Source organism: Actinia tenebrosa, unplaced genomic scaffold (genome assembly GCF_029948245.1).
Source record: "Actinia tenebrosa isolate PJP-AT-01 unplaced genomic scaffold, QUT_ActTen_1.0 PGA_scaffold13__45_contigs__length_12533684, whole genome shotgun sequence".
NCBI lineage: Eukaryota > Metazoa > Cnidaria > Anthozoa > Actiniaria > Actiniidae > Actinia > Actinia tenebrosa.
In genome coordinates, this window is record NW_028292573.1 from 8131891 (window position 1) to 8154483 (window position 22593).

Consider the following 22593-nt stretch of genomic DNA (forward strand, 5'->3'; position numbering starts at 1 on the left):
AGTCAGATTTCTTGGAATTGGAATGTGATATTCAAAGGAGTCACGTGAAGACCCTGTGGAGAATGCGTCTAGGCACGCCGCCTGTGATGACATCAATCTTGGAGATTCTTGACCTGACCTTCACTAGAGTGAATCAAATGGATCGACTGGGTTTTGTTTGTGACGATCAAATCGGAATATTTTGTCAGAAAGAATGTAAACAATCCAAAGCAATTAGTTCATGTGATCGAAACCTTTTCTTTCTAGACTCGGGAAAAGCTTTATTGGGCTCAAAGCTTTTGTGTCACCATTCAGTACAAGTCGTTTTGAGGAATGGATAATATTATAAAAACGGCAGTCGAATCAATTTTCAAAACATTCTTCTAAACAACAAGGGTAAATTTGAAAGGGAATGGAGGGATCCTACACCGCCCCACCCTCCCCCCCACCCCCCACCCCCTCCTTCCCTTATGTGCTTTGCAGGCTAGGACTCGCAACACTTCACCTCCAAGGTGTAGGCTTGTTAGAATTGGAGCATCATTTGTTCCATGAATCTTTAGATATGCGGAGAATGTTCATCAAAACACAAAATTGTTGTTTGGTATGTACTGCAAAAGTTGTTTGACGTTAATCTAAACCTACTTCATTCTGATGATTCCACAGATACTCTGTGCTTTAAACCATTACACAACTGTTGAAGAGCGGATTCGTTCAATAAATTTAGGGGGGGCCTAATTGAGTTTAGGGGGAGCTAATTGAGTTTAGGGGGGGCTAATTGAGTTTAGGGGGGCCTAATTGAGTTTAGGGGGGGCTAATTGAGTTTAGGGGGGGCCTAATTGAGTTTAGGGGGGGCTAATTGAGTTTAGGGGGGCTAATTGAGTTTAGGGGGGGCCTAATTGAGTTTAGGGGGGGCTAATTGAGTTTAGGGGGGCCTAATTGAGTTTAGGGGGGCCTAATTGAGTTTAGGGGGGGCTAATTGAGTTTAGGGGGGCCTAATTGAGTTTAGGGGGGCCTAATTGAGTTTAGGGGGGGCTAATTGAGTTTAGGGGGGGCTAATTGAGTTTAGGGGGGCCTAATTGAGTTTAGGGGGGGCTAATTGAGTTTAGGGGGGCCTAATTGAGTTTAGGGGGGCCTAATTGAGTTTAGGGGGGGCTAATTGAGTTTAGGGGGGGCTAATTGAGTTTAGGGGGGCCTAATTGAGTTTAGGGGGGCTAATTGAGTTTAGGGGGGGCCTAATTGAGTTTAGGGGGGGGCTAATTGAGTTTAGGGGGGGCTAATTGAGTTTATTCCGTCAACACAACGGAAAACAATGAAAAAAGATTCTTCTTCAGTTTTTTTTTCTGCTGAAGGGGAGCTTCAGCCCCCCTCCTCCCCAACCTGGATCCGCTCTTGCTCTTGCACAATCAAAACACGCTTCAAGAGTGCCAATATTGCCCAACATTCTCAAAATACCTTCAACATAAAAAATACACTATTAAGCATTAATGATTGTTAATATTATGAGCTGTAGTCATTGCTGATGGCTGATATCCTTCCGACTTTAAATAGGTATTGTCACACTGCTTTAAACCATATTTATTAACGATTTCATTGGCAAAACTGCTTTGTTTTACGCTGTCCAACAAAGTAACAACGAAAGTGTATTTCGTGCATTGATTGATGCTGGTGCTGATGTCAACAAAACTGATAATATTGGCAAAATCGCTTTGGTTTATGCTGTCCAACAAAGTAACAACGAAAGTGTAGCTCATATTTCATTTTTTTTTCCTATTTACAGTTCAGATAATAAAACAAGCCATTTTAATCTACTCAGTAATATATCATTATTCGAGATGAGGGTGACATAAATATTTATAGAACTGAAATAATGTAATAATATTTTTAATGTTTTTGTAGTAATTTTTAAAACAATTTTGTGCCATGTCCCGGCTTATTTACCACTTTTTTCGTCATCTAACCGTCAAAGTATGTTGTGGACTCACGAGGTGATGGATAGATGACAGAAATCGTGGTAAATGAGAGGAAATACCACGGAAATTGGAGGAAATTGGTTAAAATTCTAAAAGATTGCTAAATTTTTAAAAAGATTTCTATAACCAAAAAAAATAAATCACAATTGATTGAAAATATTTTTCGAAACTTCTATTCTTACAGCAATTACTTCCTGTACGGGGCTCTTCCGTGAGGTACCCTCCACACGCACTACAACTACATTCTATATTTACAACATACAACACTCAACTGTTTATAAAAAATATACATAAAAATATAGAATAAAAAAGTGTTTGACAAAAATCTTCAACATTTTGACTTTTTTTAAGTTTGGGAATGTTTTCCCATTTCAGACCATGTGTCATTCTCTTGAGAATAAGATTCTTTGTTTGAGTTGTATCCATATTCATGTGTCTTCTCATGCACAACCGTTAAACAAAGGAATGATACTCTAGGGAATGACACATGTTTAGTTGGACCTAGTGAAAATATTTTTCAAACGAATCTAAAAAATTGATTCCTATTTAAGGTTTGGAATAATGCATTGTGGACCAAGTCCACTCCTTTCACAGTCCCTGCGCCTTTGGAAAGATACGAGACAAAGGGTGAGCCTTCCTTTTGGCGCATGCGCAATTTTCTGGAAGTCAAATATAATCAATAAAAATCATGCTTTAAAACAGAGTTCTGTGTTTTCTTCCAATTAAAATAAAAATTGAAAATATCGGGAACATTAAAAATCTTTTTTAACAATTCTTTGAACCCATGCGCTCATATACCGGAAGTCAAAGAAATCCTGGTTACAAAAAATAGATTATGCCAGAGCCCTCGTTCTTCGCCGCAGGCCAGGAGAACCGCGGGTTCTGGGTACGAGATTGATGGTGAGGTTGTAATAATAGAGACCTTATTTAACACCTTGTACAATTATTCACATGTCTCTATCATTGCAAGATGGCGCAGGGAACTGTGAAGGGGACTATTCAATTTCACGTCATTCCCTTGAGTATTACTTCTGTCTTTACCAGTGAATATCATTCTTAAGAGAAGGACGTAAGATAGTAAGAAGGACGTAAGTACATTAGATCTAGTAAAGGTAAAAGGGTAAATTTTACAGCGTGAAAAGTTGAAAAAACGTACTGACGTTTCGGACGCTAGTCCTTCGTCGGAGTAGCGTCCGAAACGTCAGTAAGTTTTTTCAACTTTCACGATGTAAAATTTACCCTTTTATCATTAGTTTCATTTGAAACACCGACGCAGCTCACACTAGGTTTAAGCTAGTTATCTCTACATTAGATCTAGTTTACTTGCTCTATAATCACAGAATCAATTCAGACCACGTGCTATTCCCTAGAGTATCATTTCTTTGTTTAACGATTGCGCTTGGCAAGACACACGAATATTGATACAACTCAAAGATTGTTTTTCTCAAGACAATGAATGACACGTTGTCTGAAATGGGAAAACATTAAGCCCAAGGTAAAGACATATATTCAATATTTCTTGAAATCCACAAATACAAGTTTAGATTCTGCAGGAAAATAGCTTTCAAAACTATCATATCAAGCGAGTACGCAAAATCTCACGTAAAAATACTTTTCACCTAAAAAATTTAAAAAAATTCCCGACAATGAATTACGATATTTCAGTCATTATAAAATATATTTTTTGAAATTTGTTCGTTATGAAAAAAAAAAACTACATGGCAAATAAAAATATTGCCTTATTAATAAATAAAAAGCTCAAATAACTATAATTTGAAATATTTTATGATATACTACTCATTATATTCCCTGCAGTCATTCTTCCTCCGTAGAAATTGCACTTGCAAACAAAATGCACAGCGGTTTTCCAGTTGCCATGACGATGAATGACGTCATAGGAGTAACACCCACATTTGACGTCACTGTCATTGTATTATTCTGAGAGCACATGGACAAAACTGATGGGAAAGACTCCGGATTTTTTTGGATTCTTTTCTAATTCGCCGACCTAAAAAAATATAAGAAACAGCCATTTGTGTCTTTTTTGCTTTATTGGGTCAAAACAGGACTGACCCCACTACCCCACTACTGCTTTTTGTAATTTTCCCATTGCTAATCAAACACCCACTCTACCAAGCCCATAAAAAAACCTCTGGGCCGATCTTAAGTCAGGGCATGACTAACTCACAGATAGAACCCTGAAACAACCTCTGGGCTAATTTATGTGAAGGCACGGCTAACTCACAGATCAAACCCTGAAACAACCCCTGGGCTGATCTAAGTCAGGGCATGGCTAACTCACAGATCAAAAACACAGAAACATCCTCTGCGCTGATCTAAGTCAGGAATGGTGAGAGGTGAGTGATGAGACCCCAGGGGTAAGGGTGAGCGACCTTTACTTACCCACCACTCAGCATCTTCAGCATCACCTTTCACGATAATGATGTCACCTTCCTTGAACGAAAGCTCATCTTCGTTATCAGCCTCGCAGTCATAAAGAGCTTGAACCCGACGAGGATGAGAGGAAGTGGTCTATTATCAGAAAAATTAGATCAGAAGATTAGTTTAGAGCGGTTTTTGAATGACTTACAGCGCGTACACAGTACGACATGCCGTAACATTGAAATGGCTTCCCATAAGAATGGTTATCGTATGAGTGGGAAACGTACGGTACTGACTTACAGCACGTACACGGTACGACATGCCGTAACATTGAAATGGCTTCTATAAAAATGGTTATCGTATGAGTGGGAAACATACGGTACTGACTATACAGCACGTACACGGTACGACATGCCGTAACATTGAAATGGCTTCCCATAAAAATGGTTATCCTATGAGTGGAAAACTTACGGTACTGACTTACAGCACGTACACGGTACGACATGCCGTAACATTGAAATGGCTTCCCATAAGAATGGTTATCGTATGAGTGGGAAACGTACGGTACTGACTTACAGCACGTACACGGTATGACATGCCGTAACATTGAAATGGCTTCTATAAAAATGGTTATCGTATGAGTGGGAAACGTACGGTACTGACTTACAGCACGTACACAGTACAACATGCCGTAACACCCAAATGACTTCAACTCACGTTGATTTTTACGGAGGGAGGAAACCGGAGAACCCGGAGAAAATCCTCATGGCAATACAGAGAACAACACATCAGACAAACACGATCCAGTCCGAGCCGGGGCTCAAACCCGGACCACAACGGTGATAGCCGAGCAATAAACCACTACGCTTACCATTGGCAAAAAGTCTCTATACAGTTTTTTTTTATCCATCTAAAGTCTCTTACCGGAGTACAGTGTAGCCTTGGAGGTAGCTCTGGTACTGGTGTAGAGGGGCCTTCAGGTAAACTATCATCTTTATTTGGACCTTTAATTATAAATAATAATAATATTACTCTCCATATTTCTCTATTGACTACAGATGCGGTTATCAAATACAGTGCAACCTCTATAATACGGACACTAAAGGGCCAGAACAACTGTCCTTTATATAGAGGTCGGGTCTATGAAACATAGAATGAATGGTGATTTGCCGGGACCTGAATATATCTGCCAGCAATATAGAGGTGTCCGTAATATAGAGGTGTTCGTAATATAGAGGTGTCCGTAATATAGAGGTGTCCGTAATATAGAGGTGTTCGTAATATAGAGGTGTTCGTAATATAGAGGTGTCCGTAATATAGAGGTGTCCGTAATATAAAGGTGTCCGTAATATAGAGGTGTTCGTAATATAGAAGTGCTCGTAATATAGAAGTGCTCGTAATATAGAAGTGCTCGTAATATGGAGGTGTTCGTAATATAGAGGTGTTCGTAATATAGAGGTGTTCGTAATATAGAGGTGTCCGTAACATAGGTATCTAGCAGCTTTTCCTGTGCTCTTACAATCTCGTACCCATTGCCTGCGTTTCTTCTGGCCTGCGGCGAAGAAAGAGGGCTCTGGCATAATTCGTTTTTTTGGACCAGGACTTCTTGGACTTCCGGCATAAGAGTGCATGCGACCGAAGCCTCGCCAAAAATAAAAAATATGTTGACCAATTACAAATTTTTATTTTGATCGGAAGTAAACGCAGAACCCTGTTTGAAAGCATGATTTCATTGAACATATTTAACTTCCGGAAAAACGCATACGCCACAAAATGGATTATGCCAGAGCACTCGTTCTTTGACGCAGGCCAGAAGTAACGCAGGCTCTGGGTACGAGATTAGTGCTATTACCTTTGTTTGAAGGCAGGGTTGAATCGGTTCTCGTCGGCGGAGGCGGCACAGCTGGAGGTCTAAACAAACATTTTGATTACTCTAAGCCATGTCTATCAAAAATGAGTATATTTTTACACAGCTGCAATACTGGACTTTGAAGGGTGCATTCTTGATCTCAAAAAATCGCACGGTCTTCTCGTACAATTCGGATTTTATAGATACTCGTGATGTTTCGTTTCGAAAGTTCTCAAAAAAGGTTCGTCCAATAGAGGTTTTGGACCATCACGTGCCCACGTCCATAATACAGCTTGGGCTGCCTGTGGTTAGATGGCAGAACAATAAAATCCCTTTGCTCTCGTGAATTGAATTCTTTCTCATGTAAAACGATTTTATTGTTCCTGCCATCTAACATGGCTGCCGTCACGTGATGGTGCAAATCCTCTATTTTGAAAAAAACTTTCAAAACATCACTCGTACCTATTAATTCCGAATTGTACGCGAGATCGTGTGATTTCCAAGGGCGCTTTCCATTAAGTTACGTCATAGTCGCCATATTGGTTGACTTTGGATTATGCCAACCAACATTGCGGCCATTTCTTTTGCCCTTGTACAAGTGACGTTATAGCCACCATGTTAATTGATTCTGGGTCATGTAGACCAACATGGCGGCCATTTCTTTTGTCCTTGTGCATGTGACGTCATAGCCACCATGTTAATTGATTCTGGGTCATGTAGACCAACATGGCGGCCATTTCTTTTGTCCTTGTGCATGTGACGTCATAGCCACCATGTTAATTGATTCTAATGTCGGGTAATGTCGGGGGTTTGACGTGGGTGTCATCGAATTGAGGCTTGGGGGGAGGGGGAGGGGGAGGATGAGTAGATGGTTTACGGCTAACAGAGGAACATCTCATTGGGATTGGAGGCGGAGGGGATTCAGGCGATGTCTTGTTTGCATCTTCATGCCTACCAAACAAAAATAATTACATAATGGACTACTTCGACAATACGGCGGCCATCTTGGATCGCAAGGTATTATTGGGCATCCACGGGGCAAATAAATCTTTGTTACAGTAATGACGTCGATTGATATAGAGAGTTTTAGATTGACTTTTTTTTCTCCCCGCAAACGGCAAACGTGACCACATTTTCATAGTTTTCCTTCATTTTACTTTACCTTTTACGAACCTTCTCACCAAGCGTAAATACTCTTTTGTTTTTCTACTACTTGGACTTTTTTGCGATTCTTTTTCAGTAATTTAAAAGACTTTTTTACTTGTCAACTGACGTTTCACGTTTGCCGTGAACGTAAATCTAAAACTCTCTATTAACTGCTCACCACAAGAGAATACAACAAAAGATGAACCAAGACGGTACACCGATCACCTTTACCCATAAAAGAAAGATACACACACGAAACTCTACATATTTTTACGTCAATGTTTGACAATAGAACTCAATAAACTTCTTTCTGTCTGACAGCAGAGTTTGAGTTTGTTTGATGTGTTGTTCTCTCCTATGCTACGTGGGTTTTCTGCAGGTTCTCCGGTTTCCTCCCTCCCTAAAAATTAACATGTGAGCTGAGCGTCGTGTGCATAGAACATCGAATGTAGTGGTAGATCCCAACATGTGAGCTGAGCGTCGTGTGCATAGAATATTGAATGTAGTGGTAGATCCCAACATGTGAGCTGAGCGTCGTGTACATAGAATATTGAATGTAGTGGTAGATCCCAACACGTGAGCTGAGCGTCGTGTGCATAGAATATTGAATGTAGTGGTAGATCCCAACACGTGAGCTGAGCGTCGTGTACATAGAATATTGAATGTAGTGGTAGATCCCAACACGTGAGCTGAGCGTCGTGTGCATAGAATATTGAATGTAGTGGTAGATCCCATCATCAACATGTGAGCTGAGCGTCGTGTGCATAGAATATTGAATGTAGTGGTAGATCCCAACATGTGAGCTGAGCGTCGTGTACATAGAATATTGAATGTAGTGGTAGATCCCATCATCGACATGTGAGATGAGAGTTGTGTGCATAGAACATCGAATGTAGTGGTAGTGCGTTTGAGTGAAAAGTGTCCCCAATTAGTGCGAAAGCGCTAGAATCACTAGACACTTAAATAAAAATATTTTAGCACATGATGACCAGCGTTTGACTACCATTTAATTTGGAACAGATAATGAAATTCAAATTAGGTTGAAACACCGAGTTCTTGGTTGTCAAAACCTGCAGTTATAGTTACTAGTGGGCTATCACTAATAGACCATTAGTAGCTTAGCCAATCAGAATGCAGGATTTATGATAAACCAATACTAGGTTTAGACTAAAAGTCTATGAAATCCTATGAAGATTAAAATGGTTTATCACTAAACGTACCCTAATTTTGGTCCATGTCCAAAGGTGCTGGAAGATACCGCCCCAGAAGCTGGGAAGGCAATACTAGATCTGACAGACACAGCGACGGTTTCCCCAGACCTGGGGGGTGCGGGAGGTTTTCTTCTCATGATCACCGGGGATGCATTAGGTTTTGATAACCTATTCCCAGCTCCCATCGGCGTGTAATGACCGGGAAACTCATCGGTGAGACTGAGCCCTGATATGAGCGCGCTGACGGCTTCTTCGTCCTGTTGATGCGTTGAGCTGTATTTGGTTGGCGTGACAAACTGGCTGACTGGTCTTGATGGTAAGACTCGACGGTGGCGGGGAGGAGTGGGGGGACCTGTTCGACCCTGAAGACAAAAACATTAAAAGGCACATTAACCTTTCACTGTGAATAAGACGGAAAAAAATGACCAATCTGCGAACTACACGCTCATTGGTTATTTTGATGTTGTCACAGGGACAGGTCGTTTGAGAAAGTATACACGATGTTGCATATAAACTTCAATCGCTCTGTCCCCGCGACCTGAAGAACAAATACAGTCTATATTGGCTTCCTGCAACTTGTCGTAGGTACCAGACTATTGCTGTGACCAGAATTTATCACAAAAATCATTAAGAATTGTCTCTGTGATCTGATCTCGTGTGAGAGACTTTAATATTAATGTTAACGTTGATGATATTGATGATAGTGATGATGATAGCGATGATGATGATGATGATGATGGTGATAATGATGGTGATGATGATAGTGATGGTGATGATGATGGTGATGATGATAATGATAATGATGATGATAGTGATGGTGATGATGATGGTGATGGTGAAGATGATGATGATGGTGATGTTGATGATGATGATAGTGATGATGATGATGGTGATGATGGTGATGATGATAGTGGTGATGATGATGATGATAATGATGATGATGGTGATGTTGATGATGGTGATGATGATAGTGATGATGGTGATGATGATAGTGGTGATGTTGATGATGGTGATAATGATGATAATGATGATGATGATGGTGATGATGATAGTGATGATGATGATGGTGATGTCGATGATGGTGATGATGATAGTGGTGGTGATGATGATGATGATAGTGATGATGATGATGGTGATGTTGATGATGATGATAATAACAATATAAATAATAACAAACTTTATCAATTTCTCAAAACTTTATCGATTATAGATATTTCCTCGTGGTTCAGCACGATTCGTCGTTTGCTATCAGGTGGATGGTTTAGTAACAACTACCTTATCAAACTTGGTGGAGTCGTTCAGTGTTTCGTCGTTACTCAGGTTAGCTTTGATGTCAGCGATATCAATAGCTACGTCATATATACCGTCAGCATTTAGAGAAAACATACATTTAAGTGTTCGCTTCGGCAACCTTTCGCGAAACTATCCTAGTTATGTGAACACGACCTGCAGAGTTGCTGCCAATCTCATGATGTTTTCAACCAATAAAGGTTTTGCATTATCACGTGCCCACGTCCATAATACAGCTTGGACTGCCTGTGGTTAGATGGCAGAACAATAAAATCCCTTTGCTCTTGGGAATTGAATTCTTTCTCATGTAAAACGATTGTATTGTTCCTGCCATCTAACATGGCTGCCATCACGTGACTGGATTCCTCACTTAATGAATTCGTTGCACTGAAGAAAAGTTGGTTTAATGCGTGTAACCTCCCTTGAAAACCTTGTTGCATTTCTTGTTGTGCGCAACAGTTACAATACCATAAATGCTGTTATCGATAGAACCTACCTGCGTTAAACCCCAGTCGATTTTCACGTGATCGCAGTGGTTTACCTTTCCTGACGAATACTTTTTCAACTATTGAATAAAAAGGAAAAATTGAAGCATTTTAAAAAGGACCAAGGACGCAACGTTCTTGCTAGGTACCGCAAACCTCAAACTGCAGTTTTCCTTGAAACTTTCGACATTTAGCACAAGGCGTCATAATGAAGTTCTTTCTTGAAGAGCCGCCATATTGAATTTCATTGATGCAGAGTGTTTCTCCGTGTTTGCAGGCGTGTTTCTGGGCCTGATCCCTAGCGGTTTGCGGCAATAATGCTAATGGTCTGTATTAATTCACGCGCCTCTTCATTTCCTTCCTTCGTACCGCTCTCCTTACTCAACTAGAGCCAAACTAAGTCACTATACTACCTACAACCTAGGTACTTACTCAATTCAACCCAACCCAACCCAATCAAACTCAGCTCAACTCATAGAACAGTATCTTATTGCAAATGTTGCGGTCAAATGTTTTGTCCATTAGTGGCCATTACATTAGATAGAGAATAAGATTCTTTGTTTGAGCGGTATCCATATTCATGTGTCTTCTCATGCACAACCGTTAAACAAAGAAATGATACTCTAGAGAATGACACGTGATCTGAAATGGGAAAACATTGCACCGCGACGAATAAGGTCTATTCTATTCAACATACATTCATTTATATTTCTATATTCCAGATCCCATGATTTCAACGATAGTAAGTTCAGTATAGAACATCTTACCAGATCACTAGTCTCTTTGTGACCAGCGTCCCTCGCCAGGTCTAGTGGCGTCTTGCCGTTACCATTCGCTGTGAAAACAATTAATTAACAATCATGAATGGATTCTCAGAGATTTAACCGTGAAACAACCTCTGGGCTGAGTTAAGTCAGGGCACGGCTAACTCACAGATCAAACCCTGAAACAACCTCTGGGGTGATCTAAGTCAGGGCACATCCAACTCACAGATCGAACCCTGAAACAACCTCTGGGCTGATCTAAGTCAGGGCATGGCTAACTCACAGATCAAACCTTGAAACAACCTCTGAGTTGATCGAAGTCAGGGCACAGCTAGTTCTCAATGCTTACCTATAGAGGCTATCGATAGCACCTGATCGCAAAAGAACCTTGGCTACTTCTGTTTTACCGTCCTTTGCGGCTAAATGTAGAGCAGTATTACCATCTATGTTCACTCCATTCAAGTCGTTACTATGGGAACAAACACCATAACCGTTAGTAAACGTTTTGCCTCCAAGCCTTAGGGTTGAGGACAAAATTACTAGATTTAAAAAAGAAGTTAAAACATAACTATTTAGGCAAGCCTATTTTAATTATATATAATATTTTAAATTAAATTTTGAGCTCAGAGTAACTGTGAGTTTTGGTAAATTTAGTTTATTTAGTTACGTTTATTTTGATTTTCTATCTGTAAATATAATGAATAGGACTACATGATTTTAGATATAGTTTTAGTACAATTTGATTCTTAATGATTGTAAAGAGTGTAAAGCACAACTTGATCATACATTTTAATGAATTTTGCGCTATATAAGTAATAAAATTATAATTATTAGTATAGGAAATCGCACGATCTCGAGTACAATTTGGAAATTAATAGACTAAAAGGCTCGTGCAATTACTCGATCTTTCAAAACATTACGAGTGTCTATTAATTCCAAATTGTACGAGAAGATCGTGTGATTTTTTGTTTATAGTTCACTCAACGAAATTTCAGTAAAAATGCGAAGCGACGCCGTTCATCTTTGTCTATTTGGAGGCCGATTTTCAGTCCATCGCGCAACTGAAATGCATAAAAAAGATTAGTTCTTACGGCTTTAAAATTTTATTTATATGTTTTATACAGACAAAATGATAGAAAATAATTGTTTTGACATTGTTTTGGCCGTGTTGCCATAGCGACTTAATTCGCTACTCCTACGGAGTACAATTAACGCTATAATTGTACTCCTCTCGATCAATCAGAGTCGAGTAACTTTGTTGAGTGTACTATAATTATTATTATTAATACTCTTGTCAGCTAAAGTCATGGTTTCCAATCAGATCCAGAGGAATTAAAATCTTGTCCAAGTACTACAAGGATAACGAGGCAATTTTCTTTTCTTTTCGTCGGACAGTAACCAAATGAAACAATTTATAAACAACCTTCCACCAATCAGAGTCTTAAATTATGAGATATTCTTGACAATAGACTGTTTTCTCAAGGTTGCGTGCGCATCCAAATTTAAGGAATTTGACGGGCCACGATACCAGAACACGAGCTTTATGATGAGAATTATATCATACATTTCTATTAGATTTTTCGATAAGAATTCATAAAATCGATTATTCTCGTCTTTAAATATAAAATTGTCTTCTCAATTTTACTGAATTTGCGTTTTTCAATTTTGTGGCCCGTCAAGTTGGATGCGCACGCAACCTTGAGAAAACGGTCTATTTGTTGAGCTTGTGGGACATAGCAACGGTAACTAAGGGGAGTCAGAACCATGGATATCATATTTATTTTCATTCTCAATGATGAACTTCGTTCGTTCGTCCATTCGAATGGTCACTCGTTAAACAAATTGTGCAGACTTAGAATATACCGTATTCCAATTAGTCAAAAACCGCTGTGTTCTTTGATTAACGACACATTTACTCAATTATTCGCCGAAGATGAAGTGATTATCAATGAATATTCACCGAGCGGCAAGTTAAGTATCACCATAATTGTTTTAGTATAATTCTAGACTTGAATATCAAAAAAAGACGAAATTCAGGATGAAACAACGTTTTAGTTGCTTTCGATCATAGTTTGAGAAACCTCATAATTACCGCTTCAGCAGTGAATATCGTTTCAGAATCACTGTTCAAGTCTAAAACTATACTAATCGCACCGCTCAAACATGGCACAAAATAGGCGGACACATCCGGGACATTTCTATTGTTTTGGCGCGCGGTTCAAATCATGTTCACTTGACTGTGACTCGTTTACAGAGTAAAATTACAGGAGAATTGGCTGAAAATGGCTCAAGTAGACTCTGAAAACCAGTAATTTTGTATCTTCTTCTTAAGTTTTTTACATGGCCAAAGGGTGCAAATGAAAGTAGAGATATCATCTTGTCATTTGGTAAAATCAAAAAAATTAAACGATAAAATTTTTTTTGAGGATTTTAACAAGAAAAAGAAGGACTTTTTAAACATTTAAGTATGGAAACATAGAGGTCGTACATCTTGATGTTGAAATATTTTGTTTTCCAAGTGAGTTGGTCGATGGCCAAAAGGTGCAAAACAAACTTTAATGTCTAAAGAACATTTTGCACCCATTACACGGACTATCCGTTAAAATTATATTTGAGGTTTTTAAAGTTAGAAAAATGTGTGGTCTTTGCGCCTGGGTTGAGCGGGATTCCCGAAGTACTTGCAGCTGTCCGCGGGACTCTCGGCAGCATCAAAAACATAACCTCTATTGTTTATGGATTAAGTCATTTTTCATTTCTCGCCTAAGCTTCTTATCATTTAGCTCTTTTGTCTCCAAATTGAATGAATAAACACTGTCTTGTGTGTTTTTTTCATCGGACAAACCTCCTAGTTCATTCAAACTTTGACTTTTAGGAGCCACCAAATGAGTAATTGTCATGACTCATATGCTATATATGCTATCGAATCTACTAATAGGTTTTCATATCGCTCATTCAAGAAAGGTGAAGATCGGCAGCTCCATAAAGGCTAACTGCGTATTAAGCGTCTCCTTGACTTTTGATTTATAAAAGAAAAGCTTTGAATCGAAAACAGGAATAAAAATTTACCGGTAACAAGAAGTACGCGAAACTTTCTGTTTATAAGCGATTTACTCAAACAGTTTTTCATTTTCATTAAACGGTTTTTGATAGCAAACAATTTTTTTTAATAAACGACAGGAGAAAACAGAGTTTTCTGTCTTTGGCCGCCAGATTTAACCGATTAGTTAACCACGATTTAGGTTTTAAATCCTTCCTTTAAACTAGTTACTGTATTGAATTTATATGTCGGTTAGCTTGCAAAAGAGCCGTAAGTTTCAATTTGTAAACTAAATTCCTATGCTGGTCAAAAAAGTTTGGTAAAAAGACTAGATATTAGTTTGTTTACATGCGTGGTGATCACTTGTCAAACACGGATTATAAAGACAAAGGAGGCGGTTTTTGTCAGTCTCACACTTCGTTCGAGGGATACGCTTCGCAGCTTCCCGCTCCCCGCTTTGCTCGGATGCATTCGCCAATCAGAACTTGAGGAATTCTATTATCATTCAAATTTATGCCCACCCATTGAAATGTACGTGAGAATCTGAACTGTAAGTGCATGTCCCTAAAACAATAGGCATTCTGTGCCATGCACAAAAGCTAAAGTAAAGAATGCACAACTTCAAAAATACAAACACTTAGAAATTCCATGGACCTTCACTGGAACATGTGAGTATTCTAAACAAAATTGAGGCTTAGCCTAAGCAACCGTACAGAGCATTTACTTCCTCTAACAGCTCCAACTACAGTTTTTTGTTTTGTTTTTTTTTAAGTGCCCCTCACCTCTCAACTCAATATCCTCAATATTTTATATAAAAATACTATAGAATCAATACTGAAAATATTGACTTAAGTGTGAGGGGTACTTTTAACAAGGGCGTGTCGTGTACTAACCTATTTTGAGCAAAGAAATCAACAATGTGTAGTGAGGTAAGATCTTCTTGTTCCACGGCGACATGTAAAGCAGGGTTCAGCGATGGCTGAAAAAAGAATGACAAATAAAGGTGAGGCACACCGGGTGCGATGTTGCAAGCGACATTGCATGCCACTTAATTTCTTAGTGCGCATGCTCGACGAAATGAAATATATCAATTTCGTCGAGCATGCGCACTAAGAAATGCGTTTCTTCTGGCCTGCTGCGAAGAACGAGGGCTCTGGCATAATCCATATATATCCGTATAAGAGCGCATACGTTGAAAGACTTGCCAAAAATAAACAAAACATGTTCCCTATTTCTAATTTTTATTTCAAACTCTGTTTGATAGCATGATTTTCATTGATTATATTTTTAGATATAATAAAAATTCTGGAAAATTGCGTATGCGCCAAAAATGGATTATGCCAGAGCCCTCGTTCTTCGCCGCAAGTGAGAAGAAACCTAGGCTCTGGGTACGAGATTGTCTGGGTACGGGATTTGTAGGTTGCTTGAAAATCAGGCTTAAAAACACGACACGAGTATTTAATGTTTGCAACATAGTCGTGCAATATTTCCGCAACACTACTGTGTCTCGTAAGTTACTGAGCAATTGTTGTTCGTATTCTCACTTCGTACGCGAAAAGTTGTTTTTGGTTCAATGAACAGATCAGGCTTCTGCAACAACAGATAATGATGATGATGAGGGGCTGATTATCGAATCGTAAATAAAAATAAAATAAAATAAAACCTACGTCTCCTGGTAAAGGGGTTGTCAGGCCGACTCCCTCTCCGAATCCTTGTAAGACGGCTAGAATATCACGAGCCTTGACAGCAAGATGAAGTTCCTGTAAGAAGCAAAATAACCTCATCATTAGAATATTCCAAGGCCCTCCGCTGCTCAGCGCAACGACATGAATTGATTTTGTAAGTCTTTTAGCATATCTGGCGCGAATGATTCCAGACTTGTAAATATTCGTATTGTACAACTTACTTGTAGAATCTTGTCTGGTCCATCGCCAGATTTCTGAGCATACTGGTGCTTGATGTACTTGGCTCTGATGAACTCTTTCTTCTCTTCCCTGGATACAACAACACCCATTATCATCATGATCATTAACATCATTATCATCATCACCATCATCATCATCATCATAATCACTATCATCATCATCATCACCATAATCACTATCATCATCATCATCATCATCATTACCATCACCATCATCGTCATCACCATCACCGTCATCATCATCATTACCATCACCATTACCATCACCATCACCGTCATCATCATCAACATCACTATCATCATTACCATCACCATCACCATCACCATCACCATCATCATTATAATCATCATCGTCATCATCATAAGTAACTGCTATCTTCCTCGTAGTCATTTCACTTACATGTTACTCGTAGCTGTTGGCTTCTTGTTGTAGTCGAGTGTTGCTTCCATGATCTCATTAAAACCACCATTACTGATTGCCTTTGCCAACTGCAACAAAAACAATAATCAGTATATCAGTATGTTTAGGATAACTGTGCCCATAATAGTAACACTGTATCACAAATACGACCAGTCCAAGCAGCCAGAAGAAAAAACATTTTACGACCACCACTCCCCACGGGGCTCTTCCCTCCACACGCACTACCACTACATTCTATATTTACAACATACAAGACTTAACTGGCATGTTGATTTTTACGGAGGGAGGAAACCGGAGATCCCGGAGAAAACCCTCGTGGCAAGGGAGAGAACAACACAACAAACAAACTCAACTCAAATATGATCCAGTCTGAGCCGGGGCTCGAACCCGGACCACAGCGGTGAGAGGCGACCGGTAAAGCACTACACCACCCCAGTTCTCAAAAGCTACGCATCAGTTCTTATAACCTTTTATAACTTGGTCAATCAGTTCTATAGAAATAACGCATTTGACAACTGGCAGGTTTGACTTAATAGAAAGCGCCGTCAGTCTCCTTTGTTTGGTTTGTAATAGGTCTTGCTCTGGACTCTGATTGACTATCATTCGTGTCTTGATCCATGTCTTAATCAGTGTTTGATCAAGTATCAAGACTCATCTACCTGACCAAATACGATGTTCTGGTTCGTTGCTGACCTTATGAATAACTAATGGTTTGTGTTGTTATATTCTCTACTTTCACATCCCCATAATACTTTGCGTCTTTGGGGGCTAACCAGAGGGTAAAAATCCACTTATTTTGCTGAAGGCTGATCAGACAATGTTGAAAATACCTTGTTTGGTATCCAAAGATAAAATGAAGAAGTAAAAACCAGAAAAAGATAGAAGCTTGAAGACGTTTAAGGTAAATTTTAAGAATTTTTTCGTAAGTCAATACATTTTCTGTAAAACCAAAACTCTTCATGATCTGTACACGCAAAAATAACTTGGAATAAACTGATTATCAGTATTGTACAGATAAAAGCAGGTATAGTATAAATTCAATTAAGAAACCTTTCAATTTGGGACAGTTTTTTGATTGGTTACCCCCCAAAGACGCAAGGCATTATGGGGATGTGAAAGTAGAGGATATGATGATAAAATCCTTTGAGTAATCTGACCAAGAGTTCTGAAGTACCCATGTTATCAATGAGCGTACTCTAGATACATGGACACTGAGTTACTAATGAGTTCGTGTTGTTATATATGATGATAAAATCCTTTGAGTAATCTTACCAAGAGTTCTGAAGTACCCAAGTTATCGAGTGTTAATGAGCGTACTCTAGATACATGGACACCCATGTCGCGATGAACACCTGAACACTCGATACATGTCAAGACACCAAGGTTTGTAGACAGCCATGTGGGATCTAGTCAGAAGGCAATGAAAAAAGCAATGAGAGCACATAGCATGCGCGCGCACTTTCAGTTGCGTCATTCCTATCTAAAATAACAGCTATTGTAATTTGTATTTTATAAAAGAAATAAAAAACTTGCTTGCTGTGCTGTGTGGAGTTATAAAGCACTTGGGGATTGGCAGAACACTCTAGAAGTATCTAGTGTTCTGCTAATAGAGAGTTTTAGGTTGACTTTTTTTTCTTCCCGCCAAACGGCAAACGTGACCACATTTTCATCGTTTTCCTGTATTTTACTTTACCTTTTACAAACCTTCTCACCAAGCGCAAATACTCTTTTGTTTTTCTACTACTTGGACTTTTTTGCGATTCTTTTTCAGTAATTTAAAAGAATTTTTTACTGGTCAACTGACGTTTCACGTTTGCCGTGAACGTAAATCTAAAACTCTCTAATACTTCTCTCGTGTTCTGCCAACCCCCGCGTGAATCGTAACTGCACACAGCACGCGCGCACATTTTCTATTTCTTTATTGGTAAAATATTTATTTATTTATTTTATTTTATTCAGTATTTTAGCAGGAACATCTAATTTAGCACAGACTAGTTTAGATAGAGTCCTGTATAATATCCAAAGAACTAAAGCCTGATTTCAGTCTGTTTCATAATCTTATGGCTGAAACAGCAAAGGATCGAGTGCCTAAAACAAACTGTGTTGTAAGTGTGAGCAATACATACCTTTTGCTGTACAATCCACACATGTGTCATTACCAGGAAGCCTTTGCACCTGTTCCACGATGCTTTGTCTTAACTGTGAGAAAGATATATAACGGTGAAAATACTATTTATAAAAAGTCAATAATAATTCATGAAGGAAACACAATAGGAATCATGACCATGAAGGTGATTTTATATCTGATATAGATTCGTCTTCATTTGCATAAACTTTAACTTGGATTTTCTCTATCAGACTTGGTTCATTTCGTAAAGAATTCAGTACACTATGAGAACATACATCATGAGTTTTTTAAGCCATTTAATAAACTCGCAGATCGTGTTTTATCGCTCAGCACCATTAAGGCATGGCTCTTTTGAGGAAGTGATGGAAAATCAGTTATTTATTCATATCTTTGACAGTTTACTATGAATCTTTCCCAAATTTGGCTCGTAGTAGTAATTCTTCAAGGCAAGCAATTACCGCATATCTGTTACCAGGGAAACCAGGTCACGTGACCACAAGGCCGCCATCTTGGATTTTTTAAAAAAATCGTTTGTAATCGTATTGAAACTACTTCAAAAGTCCTGAAAATCCATATTCCTTTTGATATTTGCAATACCTATATGGATCTAATTGGATATCTTGGAAATTATATTAAGTTTAATTTTTAGAATATTTTTAATTTTTTGGAAAACATAGAAAATATTCTAAAAATTAAACTTAAAATAATTTCCAAGATATCCAATTAGATCCATATAGGCATTGTAAACATGAATAGTAATCTGCATTTTCATGACTTTTAAGTAGTGTTTAAAAAACGAGTAGGAGTGTTTTATCAGGTATAAAAGCACGAGGCGTAGCCGAGTGCTTTTATACCTGATAAAACACGATCTACGAGTTTTTTGAACTGCTTAAAACACTCATGAACAATTTATAAGATTTTGGTTCAACTGGAGCCACCATACACGTCACGAACATGGATTTTTATACTTCGATAGAGATTTGACGTCACGGGCATGCGCAATCAGATTCAATAGAAGCTCCCACACGTTGGATATTGCGTGCCAAGGCAAAGATAGGCACGTTAGTCAAAGATTATTAGGGTTGACTATGACCTTGATGAAGCTCTAAGTCTTCATCTAAACTTGGATGCATACTTCATCCCTGATGAAGTCATCCTCATAGTATTCGAGTGGTCTTTATATAAAGATCACATGTGTCTTTATATAAAATCACTTGAATACTAATGAAGAGGACTTTATCGGGTATAAAGGTTCATGCACGTGACGTGTATGGTGCCTCCAATTGGACCATAAGCTTATGAATTATTAATGAGTGTTTTAAAGATGTTTCGGTACGTTTACAAACGGCTTGTTTAAAAATCCAAGATGGCGGCCTTGTGGTCACGTGACTTAGTTTCCATGGTAACCAAGGCCCTAAGGTTCCTTCTTTTCACAAAAGACATTAACTTGCCAAGTTTGGGGAAGATTCGTAGAAAACTGGCTATGATATAGCTAATCAGTTTTTCATCTGAGAGCCATGCCTTAATGATGCTGAGCGTGCATTGAAGTTGACTAGGATTCTTTAAAGGATGTCTTGTGGATACCAAAACATTAACTATCCTCTACTTACCTCTTTGATATTATGTACTATTGATGATGAACCATCCCGTGGCTTCAAACGAATATATATTTTTAGTAAAATCATCAGCTAAGTTAGCCGTGCCATGACTTAGATCAGCCCAGAGGTTGTTTCAGGGTTTGATCTGTAAGTTAGCCATGTCCTGACTTAGATCAGCCCTGAGGTTGTTTCAGGGGTTGATCTGTGAGTTAGCCATGCCCTGACTTAGATCAGCCCAGAGGTTGTTTCAGGGATTGATCTGTGAGTTAGCCATGCCCTGGCTTAGATCAACCCTGAGGTTGTTTCAGGGTTCGATCTGTGAGTTAGCCGTACCCTGATTTAGATCAGCCCAGAGGTTGTTTCAGGGTTTAATCTGTGAGTTAGCCATGCCCTGACTTAGATCAGTGCGGCAAGTACTGTAATATATAGTACATCTCACAGCTCCTGACTCTTACCTCACTATCATTGTCTCCAAAGGCTTTCTCTAGGGCTTCTTTCCTACTATTACTGATGACAGACACCCACTTGTGCCTCCTGACATGCCTGCCATCACGTGATGGTACCAGGCCCCTATTCAAATTTGAATCAATGTGTACTGTTTTAATTCATATTACTGTGCAACTACACCAACCAAGGCCTCCCAAACAAATTTTCAAACAAATTAGCCAATCACGCTTTAGTATTTAAACAATAGAATCTGCACAAAAATTTTCACATTTTCCTCACTTAAAGTCATATATTTTACTTTATACGAGTGTGTGTATGATCAGAAGTGAACAAGAAACAGTTTAAAACCCAGACTTCACTAATTTATCTGATATGCTGCGTTAAAATGTGAGTTGGCAAAAGCCCAGTGAGGAAAAGCAAACATACATGACTGGTAAACTTACGCATTTAAGTTGGCATCATCTTCTGCTTGGAATAAGAATGTTCAATTATCTGCATCAAGAAACAAGGATAATGTATTACCTGCGTGACATTATTTTGAATCATACACAGACATCCTGGAGATCGTCACGCAATGCTACGATCCTCATGTGGAGCGTTGCGTGAATGAGAAGAACGAGAGTGAGGACGAAAACAAGGTTGACAATGAGGAGGACGACGAGCTGGAGGAGGAGGAGGAAGTGGAGTAGGAGGAAGAGGAGGAAGAGGACAAGGAGGACAAAGATGTGCAAGACAATGAGGACAAGGAGAATGAGGACAAACAGGACTAGGAGGAGGAGGACGAGCAGGAGGAGGATGAGCACAGGGCTGTCAACTCTCCCGGATAAACCGGGAGTCTCCAGATTTTGGAGCGTATCTCCTGGTCTCCAGATTAGAGTCTCAAATCTCCCAGATAATCCTGAAACTGACCATTTCTTGTGAGACCTGGGTTTCACAACCATAAAATTCCAATTATTTTGTGTTTGTGTTATTTTACATCGCTAACAAAATCAAAACGTTCCACATGGCTAATCTTGCAAGCAGGCCATTGTAATGTAAGCGATAATCTGATTGGTCAGAAATAAACCAATCACATCAAATGTTACAAAGCGAAAGACGTCTTTTCGGGCACTTTTTGACGCACTGTGACGTCATGTCCCTTCCCTATCAATTCTCCAGATTTGAATATCTCGGGGGTTGACAGCCCTGTGAGCAGGACGAGGACAAGAAGGAGAGCAAGAGCAAGAACAAAAACAAGGAGAACAAGAACTCATTTTTCCAATAAATCAATGCTTCATACTTACGAGATACTAGTGAAAAAGTTCGTCTCTTTCCTTCCACTTCTTCCTACACATCCATCCAAAAAGAAGATTTCTTAACACTTTTAATGATTATTATTAAAGAATGATGCGATTTGTGTTTCTTCAAGCATATTTTTCTCAGAAAGAAGCATGAATCTAACCCGTGACCTTCTGTTTGCGTTAGTCAGACGCTCTAACCTGAGCTACTGGAGCTTGTAAATTTGTTCCGAGGAAAATATGCTTGAAGAAAAAACAATAATTACGTTCTAATTCGCTGTAAATTATTTTCTACCTAAATTCTGTCTAAATTCATGACAAACAAACGTGATGATTGTTGGATGCTAGTGAGACTAGGCAGGTATAAGAGTCGGATCGGATCGGAATATTTGAATTTTATTTGAATTATTGAAATATTTGCGAATATTTGAATTGATAGCCTACACTTTGTGAATATTTGATTTGATAGCCTACATACCTTTCTCAAGACACGTTCGTGCTCTTTTTTAACGGTTAACCATCCATATTATTAACGAAAAACAGTGAAAAGTCCAAAAATCATCCCAACACAGTGCTGCCGCCATTTTGATTTTCGAGTGCCAGTCTTCTCAGAACGTACAGCGCACAGGGTGACCGCACATTTTCGAATCATTTAGCAGCAAAAAAGGAATAAAAAGTTTCTGTC

General features: G+C 38.9%; 1 protein-coding gene across 1 annotated transcript; it reads right to left on the reverse strand.

Moving 5' to 3' along the window:
• Positions 1-8717: 8717 nt before the first annotated feature.
• On the reverse strand, positions 8718-21106 carry LOC148911751 (arf-GAP with SH3 domain, ANK repeat and PH domain-containing protein 1-like; the record flags this gene model as incomplete). Its single annotated transcript, XM_089028744.1, has 12 exons — positions 8718-8899; positions 10324-10392; positions 11080-11147; positions 11426-11545; positions 15007-15092; positions 15781-15873; positions 16020-16107; positions 16438-16526; positions 17731-17864; positions 18585-18657; positions 20640-20754; positions 21075-21106. Coding segments are annotated over 10 exons (840 nt in total), but the record flags the coding sequence as incomplete, so codon positions are not given.
• Between the last annotated feature and the right edge of the window lie 1487 nt (positions 21107-22593).